At 45.8% G+C, this 9650-nt stretch overlaps 1 protein-coding gene across 2 annotated transcripts; it reads right to left on the reverse strand.

Moving 5' to 3' along the window:
- Nucleotides 1–6: 6 nt before the first annotated feature.
- LOC108802020 (riboflavin-binding protein-like) lies at nucleotides 7–8675 on the reverse strand. Of its 2 annotated transcripts, none has more exons than XM_018573909.1 (6): nucleotides 8539–8675; nucleotides 5728–5878; nucleotides 3505–3586; nucleotides 3170–3298; nucleotides 1965–2052; nucleotides 7–313 (listed from the first exon to the last, which is right to left on the reverse strand). In XM_018573909.1, exons 2-6 carry the CDS (start codon nucleotides 5870–5872, stop codon nucleotides 23–25), a joined length of 735 nt encoding a protein of 244 aa, XP_018429411.1. In that variant the 5' UTR covers nucleotides 5873–5878; nucleotides 8539–8675; the 3' UTR covers nucleotides 7–22. The 2 variants fall into 2 exon arrangements, with proteins under 2 accessions (XP_018429411.1, XP_018429412.1); XM_018573910.1 differs by having other exon boundaries at nucleotides 7–310; nucleotides 8539–8674.
- Nucleotides 8676–9650: the final 975 nt, after the last annotated feature.

Here is a 9650-nt window from a genome sequence, read left to right on the forward strand (position 1 = left end):
AAGAAAGGTTTCTCTGCTTCCATCATGCCCCTATGCCGCTGCCGCTCCCCTCACCGTCTACGTGGGCATGCCTCTTCCACACGGCTCTTCTCAGCCTTCTCTGATGTGGGATTTTGTGAGGATCCTGGGCACACATCTCTGGGTATCCCGATGAGCCCTCGTGGGCTGAATCTATATCCGCGTAGGCGTGATCCTCTTGTGAAATCTCCGCCCCTTCTTCCAGAGGGGTGATGCAGAAGCACTCGTCAGTAACTGCTACAAAGGAGTGTCTCCAGATGGTGTTGCACAGCTGACCTCCTGATCCAAATTTCTGTAAGGCAAAGGCAGATCTGAGCATGGGACGGGCACTCTGTTGCAGTTTTACATGGGCACTGTTGGGTTAAGATGGCGCACTTACTGCTTCTGGTTTATGAGTTATTGAAAGGGGCACATTGCTGTTTGATAAAGGGAGTCCTTTGCATTTTGTCATGACCTTTCTGCTCCCAAATATGTCCATCTCCTGGGGCCATCAAGAGGCAAAATGAGAATTCATCTTGTACTGCTCTGATGTCACCAATTCTGTTTGGTTGTTGCACTTTTATATTTTGGAATTGAAACTCCTATGTACAAGCTGTTTGCTATTCCTTTTATTGTAGGGGTGGGCAACTCTGGTCCTTCAGCTGTTGTGGAACTGGAACTACAAGTCCCACAAGGCATAGCAAGATTCTCACAGGCATGAGTCTCGGAGGCAGATGGATTATGGGATTTGTAGTTAAAGCACAGCTAGAGGGCCGGGGTTGCCCACCCCCGCTTTATCTAGTCCTTTTTGGCCCAAGCAAGGAGCGAGCGGCTGCATAATTAGAGGGCTGCTTCAGGTCTGACGGACCAACAGCACGAGGCCCATGCTGCTCTTAATCTGGTCAAACACAGTGTCAGAACAGTCGCCCACACTGCACTATTATGGTCAATGGGAATCGTCTAATATGCGTTTTCAAACACAGGACTACAATACCAGACCTTACTGAGATGTGACTTTCCCTGACCTCATGGCTCTACTAACTGCCACCTCACGTCCTATATGACTCAGTAACCCTCCATGGGATTCACTTGCAGGGCTTAATCTAGGAAAGTCACACCCCAGTAACAAAGCGAAACTAAATCAGAGAGGAACACATAAGACGTTCTGGTCAATAAAAGTGATTGCAGAAATCTTGTGATATCTAATGGTAGAAACACAAATGTATGACGAAACCTGCTCTGAAATGGTATAGGGAAGAGCCTTACATAATAGGCCTCTGAGTGAAAATGTTAGTTGCCTGGCTATTAAGCTGACCTGCATTCTTTAATATAAAACAAGAATACAGATCAGAACAGGCAGAAGTCCTTATTGGAATACCTGACCCAATGGACTGAAGGTGGAGGTTCCATGTGACTGCTAGAGAACGAGCATTGTCAGAGGTAGAGCTCTGCATCCATTGGGATAAAATAGAGAATTATAGATGGCTGTAGAATGCAACGGGAAGGTCATTGTTTAATAATGGTTTTATTTATATATATATATTATACAGTGGGGGGGGGGACAGAAGGTGAACTAGTCAGAGACCCTTCACCTTGATGGGATAAAAGGGTCTTATAAGAGTCATTATTACCAGAAGGTAAGAGGATCAATGTTCCATTCTACCCACCCCCATCTTGGGATAATTGAATCTCTGCTAAAGGATTTCTCTGTAGTATAATGGGATAACACAGACCTCATATACAATATGGGTAAGAAGGAATGAATCCCCACTGCGGACGCTGCCAATCCAAGTCTGCTAATTCCCCTGGATCATTCATCTTGTATTTATGTTAAGGGGCCATTGCAGGGATTATCAATGAGAACAGATTTTTAAGCTTAAATTATTTAATGTAAAAACAAATTGGATTTAGAAAAGATTAAAAAATAAATGTACAGAAAGAAAACTATGAATGAATGGCACACTCACCTGTGTGTAGGTGATGCAGCCTTTGCTGCAATTGTTTACACTGTTTGTGCATCCTGAGCATATTAAATCTTCTTTACACGCGTCAAACCTGTAAAGACAATGTTAGCAAGGTCAGGTCTATGCATACATTAATGGCTAGACAAGTCTGCTGATCATATCAACCAGTCAATGCGCCATTATATATTACTCCATCCGGGGTTTACACATCTAAAATTCCCATTTTTATATTGTTATTAGCTTGATGATGATGCCATAAAATTCCAAATGTTGTTACCAGGCCAGTAAAATACTAAAGGGTTACTTTAGGCTCATTGGCATCATTGACTTATATGGAAGTTGTCAAGTTTCCTCTTCAGGTTCTCTTCAGAGCACCCCTCCCTTCCCGCTTATACTTACCTTCCCCATCCTCCCCTGCCGCTACATTCATCTGTGGAAGCTCTTGGAAATACCTGATGTCTATGGCATCACTTGACCTTCTATTCCTCCCAGGACTCAATGCATGAGTCTGAGCAGCCATTTGCCAGGCTCGAACACTGTCATGTGGGGGAGGCGAGCAGGTTGTTAGCTCTGATACAAAACTCTATAGTGCTGCAGATTTGCCTAAGTGCTGCCATGCTTTGAACCAGGAAACTACAGGACTTATGGATTTCAGAGGCTCTTAGGGTGGCCTGGAAATTTTGGCAAAGCAACAGTTTAGTTTTAGCAACACCTCCACCACCCAGTAGCACATATTGCCCTTTCCTTTGCTTCCCTAGGGCTCCATTCAGCACCAGAGGAAATGCCCGGTACTTCCAGGTATGAAGGAGCATGTGACAGAGCTGGGCCAATCAGTGCTGCCACGGGTGATTTAATAACTGTGTAAGCTACCACTCCAGCTACTCGTAGCTTGCACAGCCAAAAGAAGCGGAGGGGAACTAAAGGTAGGTTGGTATTGAAGAAGGCTAAATTAAAGTGAACCTGTTACCCTGCCCTGTGTAGGCAACGCTCTGATTCACTTTAAGCAGCGTTGGTTTGTAAAAACAAACCGAGAATTGCAGATACAATATAATTCTTCTGACAGGTACCCTTTAAAACTCAAAAACCGGCCACCTTCATAGGGTGCCTCAGTCATGTCACAGTGACGTGATGGCATAAAATGTGTTGGAGGACATCAACCATATTCACATATCCAGTACATTTAAAGTATACCATAAGTGTATTCTTACCATTGGTCACAGAATCTGTCACAGAGGGGCAGCTCATGTATCCCTGCGACTGATCCGCCCAGGCCCCACTTGGCGATGTGCGGGGAGCAGAGATACATACATTGCACACGGCTCACGTATTCCTCACACCTGGGGGGAGGAAAGGAAGACAGTGTTCTTAGTTGGGCCCTGGCCAGGAACTGTAATTGTTGCCTCTAGTAACTAATTCGATTCTCTTTTATCCGTCTTTGATGATGCAGTTAGAAAATAATTAGTAGGATCTGATGGCTATAGGTAACAAGAACAGTTCCTCCTTTACACAACTGGATACATTATATTCTTAATGAATACATTACCCGGGACTGAGGGGTCCACATCCTTTCCATGGGAAAGGGGCAAATGGAGGGGCATCTATGTGTTCCTGAGAGCAGCAAGAATCTGGAAACAAAAGGAAAAATACATGTCTTAACTGGAGTTGGGTTTTCTCCAAGTTTCCTCATTCTTTACAACCTTAACCCTTGTTTTGTAAGAAATGTTTGTAACCCTAAATGGTCTTATGTGATATCTGAGGCTCGGACAATGCAACCAGGCAACCTGTCAGAAACTGGAGAGACCAGGTACATAAAAAGTATCTGACAAAGGGTCTCTGTGCTGCCTCTAGAAACAAAACAGCTTCTATCTAATTTATAAATCACTTGAAAAAGCCAATCTGGGTACTTGCTATGGGCACTTTCATACCTGAATAGCTTCATATTATCGTCAAACAAAATGATCTCTGATTGATCTTTGAACTGTCTCTATGGCAACCCTGAGTGCAGATAATGAGGGTTGTTTTGGTGAACATCTATCCATCCACAAGGCTACAAGCTACAATGTTAGGATTATGTTTGATGTAGCTAAATTTAGAGACTGCAAATGAGGTGGAAGTTGCATTGATCTGAAGTGGTGGGAGGCAATCTGCAATATAAGTGAAGATGGAGATGTTCTGGACTGTGAAAGCCTGCCCACGGGTCATGGTGTCTTTTTGGATACTGAGGAAACCAGAAGGTTTGAAGTCAGGATGAAGATGAAGCAAACTTGTCTACTAATCAAGACTGAGATGCTTCAAGTATGGATGAAGAAGATGCAGTGTGTTAAAAATGAAAGAGGCCAGCCCCTAAGACTACAAATTAGGATGGAGAGGCGGAGAGAGCAAGCCATTGAGTGTTGTGATGGACAATGGAGAAGGAGCCAGTGTACAAGGCAACAAGTCATTAAATAGATACTTGTTGTTTGCCATTAAGAAGTCCAATTTACATGAAGAGTCCAGTCTACAAGTCAGGATGGAGGTGCTAGACATTCATTTGGAGGAAACCAGTCCGAAGTTCCACGCACAAATCAAGTTTTGACCTGCAAGTTTACATGGTTTCACGTCCGGATAGAGATGCTAGGAGTAGAGTAGGTGAAGTAAGACAATTCCTAATGAAGAATAATGATTAGGTGTTTACCAATCTCCAGTCATGGATAGAGATGAAGGACGTTTAGGGGGGGGGTCCAGCCTGCAAGGCAGGAGCTAAAGATGCAGGTGCTGGATGATGAAATTGACTACTTCTGACTACTGGTAGGCTACATGTCATAATGAAGATGCTGTGAAATGTTAAATAAAGCTGAGAAGATGCTAAATGCATTGGGGTCAAAGGAAGCCAGTCTACAACGCTAGGCTGGGAATGCTGGGTGTTAGGATGGAGAAAGCCAGTCTACAACTCTAGGCTGGGAATGCTGGGTGTTAGGATGGAGGAAGCCAGTCTACAACTCTAGGCTGGGGATGCTGGGTGTTAGGATGGAGAAAGCCAGTCTACAACTCTAGGCTGGGGATGCTGGGTGTTAGGATGGAGGAAGCCAGTCTACAACTCTAGGCTGGGAATGCTGGGTGTTAGGATGGAGGAAGCCAGTCTACAAGGCCACATTTTGTAGTGTAGATGCCTCCTGCTTAGGTAGGAATAGTGAGTAGATCCTTTTTACTCTTTCATTTTATCATTTAGTCAATAAACATACTGCACTAGGAGGTGGCCCCTGCTCTGGGTTTTGTTGCATGTTGTCATGATTCCAGTGACTCCCTGGTTGAGAGGTCAGCCCCGTGATTCTTAGCATTGGAAATCCCGCGATCGTACGATAATCGTGCAGTGTATGGAAGGCGTGCGACCGTTTCTACTGTACGGTCGCACATCTTACGTCGAACAAGCAGGCTGGAAAACCCGCCGAGAATCGTACAATTCTCAGCGAGTTAGTGGCCTGCTTGTTCGACAACTGCCCGTTTGCAGTCATCGGAACCCCGCCCCTCATTGCAGTCATCGCAAGCCCGCCCCTCAGGGGGGCGGGCTTGCGATGATAGCAAGTACGGTCTGCCTGTCCAAGATGGGCAGATCGTACGTTTTTTTTAAGTACTTTACAACCCTCGCAAGGGTTGTAAAGTGTATGGCCACCTTTACAAGAATAGGTCAGCTGTGACATAACATGCATTGTGGTGTGCACAAGAATAGTGACATCCCCTCCACCGCCACCCCCCACTTCCATCACCTAGTGCCACAGGTCACACTCACGGCTAGAATACTGCTGGCACTTTGTTAGTCCGAATTCTGCGCTGGCAGCCGCCTTCTGCTTCCTCTCTTCAAGACATCTGTCAGGATGTCCCCAAGATGTGGAGAACAGGAGAAAGGGGAGAATAGAAAGTAGCAATGGCGACATCCTATCCTAACAGAGAGGAAGAAAACAAAATCATAGGCCAGGAGAAAGAAGCAAAATCTTCCAGTTTTCTGTAAAAGTTTCCAGTAATCATCTATAGAATGACTTTGTACCGTATAAGAAGTATTACAGTAACCGGCACCTTGAGTGTCTTATTACCCCTGTAACATCATATTACAGTAACCCGGCTCCTGAGTGTCTTATTACCCCTGTAACATCATATTACAGTAACCCGGCTCCTGAGTGTCTTATTACCCCTGTAACATCCTATTACAGTAACCCGGCTCCCGAGTGTCTTATCACCCCTGTAACATCATATTACAGTAACCCGGCTCCTGAGTGTCTTATTACCCCTGTAACATCATATTACAGTAACCCGGCTCCTGAGTGTCTTATTACCCCTGTAACATCTTATTACAGTAACCCGGCTCCTGAGTGTCTTATTACCTCTGTAACATCTTATTACAGTAACCGGCACCTGAGTGTCTTATTACCCCTGTAACATCATATTACAGTAACCCGGCTCCCGAGTGTCTTATTACCCCTGTAACATCATGTTACAGTAACCCGGCTCCTGAGTGTCTTATTACCCCAGTAACATCATATTACAGTAACCCGGCTCCGGAGCTTAACCTGTTGCTCGTCATCATTCAATGAGTCACTCTCTGTCCCTTATGTCACTGCTGATATCTCTTTCGTAGTTGCCTTCAAAGGCTTTAGCCTGCAGATTAGCCTAGTTATATTTATATCTAACCTTTTTCCTGTCTGCTCAGCTAGACACTCCGCCTGCTCTTCAGTCAAACACAAAACTCAGATTCTTGCAAGTACAAGACAAAACAATGCCCCAGCGGCAGCACATATTCATGTACCCTTCTATTCTCTATAACTCTGTTTAGCCAGCCGGAGTGAGAACACATACCTGGTACTTCTGGGTTTTGGGGATCATGTGACTCTCTCTCCATCTGTCCAAATTGCCAATGAACCACTCTGGCACCCAGCGCTGCCCTATAGGGAGGTGAGAGAATCTATAGCCCTGTGCAAGTTCTAAGTCACCCCTTAGAGCTTACACAGGGCTAACTCTTTTCACTTCCGCCATATGGGGCAGCGGAGGAGTGAAGTCAAGATGAGTATGTGCCGCTGTTAAGGGACTGCCATTAAAGCAAACCTGTCACTCTGACCTGCTCCTTGATTTTCACCTGATGATTCTGCCAGTAATACACTTCCTGTTCTAGGGTTGACAATGCTCACTCACTGTACTCCATCCATATAACAACAATGTCACCCTAGGACAGGGCTACAGAACATTCCTCTTGCCTCATCTCCATAACATAGTGTTCTGTAGCTCACAGAAATGAATAGGGTGGGACTGGTAACACTGCAGAGTATGCAAGACACATGACGGCACTAGATTTCAACAGGATCAACTGGTATTTTTTATTTGCACCTATTGAACAGAGATCACAAAACACTTTTGTTGGTGTATTTATTAGGCCAAAAGGGAGCAAATAAGAGAAGCTCATTGTTAGGGTTTACATAAACCTTAACAGCCCTCTGATATTGGCCACACAGGCAGTGCATTGTTTTCAATGCATCAGGTGACTCAAAGGGGTTAATTTACAAAAGTACACCCCATGATGGCGCTGATGAGTCATTTCTATACCGCTCAGCCTCCTGCAATGTCCTGTCCGGTGGGGACCATACAGCCTCTTCCCACGTTGGACCACATCTCCAATAAGTCTATACCGGTGGGTGGAAGTCCAGCTCCCAATGAACTTCAATGTCTGTGCCTGGGTGTAAGTCTCAAAAACCTCAGCAATGTGGTCACATCTCTACCCCAGATTCCTCCTGGTCAATCACAAAGCAAATGGCCCCAGGCTCCCTTTTGTGATTGGCCAGGAGGTGAGGAGGATGGAGATGCAACCGCAGTAATGAGGTCTATGAGACCTGCAGCCGGGCACGAATTTGTCATTCCACCCGCAGCTATACTGATGATTTGGGGGGGACAGGGAGGCAGATGGAATTATGACAGGTCAGCTAACAGCAAAGGGACTCTACAACTTAATCGATGGCAGTAATTGTGTCGTGCCTTTCCCTGCAACTTATTTCTCGCTGCCAATGGTGTCACACTTTCCTGCAAGTAGAGACCTTTAAACAACCACATGCTGGAATAGGGAACCATAGCTTAGCGGGGTGATGATGGGTGCAGGCAAAGTAGACCCATCTACTATACAATGTCTTTGCATCTGCGGGCACTCATACCATATAGTTGTTGGTAGATCTAAAGGAGATTGTACAATCAGATTGTATAGTATATGGGTAAGCTGGAGATCTAAGGAAAACACTGCAGCACCTGGAATGTTTTGCTGTCATATAAGGACCCATATAGGGTCTAAAGACTGCAGTGCAGGTACACTTATTCCCAGTCCCCTGCCCTACCTGTTGCGCTCTCTCTCTCGCTGTCTCTCTCTCTCCTCTGCAGTCTCGCTGCCTCTATCCGCATACATAATCCCAGCTGAGTCAGCCAGCATCACCTCTCCTGTACCACTTTCTCCCATCACACAGCTCCCTATTATCTGCATCACCCTCCCATCTCATCAATGCAAGCTGCGTCCTTTGCTTAAAATCCCCCCCAATGCCTTATAATATATACTGTCCATAGGTCCTCTTACCTATAACGTCGTGTCCCTGGGATTGTAACCTGGCTCCGTCACTCTGTGTTGTGTCTCCCTGATGCAGTGATGCTGATGCTACGGGGAGTGGATGTAAAGATTCTCTCCAAGTCCCCCCCTTCTTCCCCTCCATCATATCTCATTATCTCCTCCCTGCACCTCCCAGCCGCCCTCCCTCTGGAAACTTATATTATATCATTCCTGTACGATATAACCTATTCAGACAGTGATGATGCCACGTCTATACAATATAACTGACATTGAGAATACTCACGTCACTCCTGTAAGGTTCGGTATGTTTGGAAAGCAGTCACAACATTAACTTGTATTTGGAGAGAACTGATGATGATGAAACTCTGGCTAATCTCTTTTAAGGAATTCATTGTTGCCTGTGGTGTCCCCATGGAGGGTATTTTCTCTGCACTTCCTTTGTGGTCACCGGAACAGGAAGTGATCATAATCTCTAGGGACAGCAATAATAGGATTTATTTGTAGGGCATGGAAGAGTTAGAATTCATCACAGGTTTTGCTGTCTGTGGTCGTCTCATTGGGCGGGGGGGTTGCGGTTGTCCCCACTAGCTTTGTGGTCACAAGGACCGGAAGTGAAGGGAAACGCATAACACCGCGATACACGTTCCAGCTACCCTATTGTGTGAATGGGGACTTCCAAATCTTAGTAGCAATAGATAAGCATTGCCCATGTTGTTTAGTTCTGGGCTACAGTGATATTCAAGTCAAAAGGTTTTTTAAGCTATTTCAAATGCTGATGAAATCACCCAGGGGCGTCCCCAGGCCGGGTGTCACTTGGAGCATAGACTGAGTGACACCCCACAGTGACATTATCGCGCATACACGGTCATCTAATTGATGCCTCCCGGCGGCCATCTTGGTGATGGACGCTGGCAGAGAGCGGAGGGGACGTTCACCCGGCGGGATGAGGTATGCCGCCGGGTCCCCTCCTTTCTCCTGACACTGTCGAGCTCTCAGTCCATGACCGAGTGCCCGACTTTTTAGAGGGGGTGACACCAAAATGACTGTCAGTCATTTTGGTGTCACCCCTCCAATGGTGTCACCCAGGGGCGTGCCGCACCCCCCTTGTGACGCCACTGAAA

This window comes from Nanorana parkeri, unplaced genomic scaffold, assembly GCF_000935625.1.
Source record: "Nanorana parkeri isolate BGI_ZX_2015 unplaced genomic scaffold, ASM93562v1 scaffold2603, whole genome shotgun sequence".
Lineage (NCBI taxonomy): Eukaryota > Metazoa > Chordata > Amphibia > Anura > Dicroglossidae > Nanorana > Nanorana parkeri.

Excerpts from the sequence above, each read along its gene's own strand:
- LOC108802020 (XM_018573909.1), bottom strand. The coding sequence starts at position 5,872 with ATGTCGCCATTGCTACTTTCTATTCTCCCCTTTCTCCTGTTCTCCACA. Across the intron at positions 3,587-5,727 it reads GTGCCAGCAGTATTCTAGCC|ATTCTTGCTGCTCTCAGGAA; the intron begins GTGAGTGTGACC and ends TTTTGTTTCCAG. Across the intron at positions 3,299-3,504 it reads TGTGGACCCCTCAGTCCCGG|GTGTGAGGAATACGTGAGCC; the intron begins GTAATGTATTCA and ends TCCTCCCCCCAG.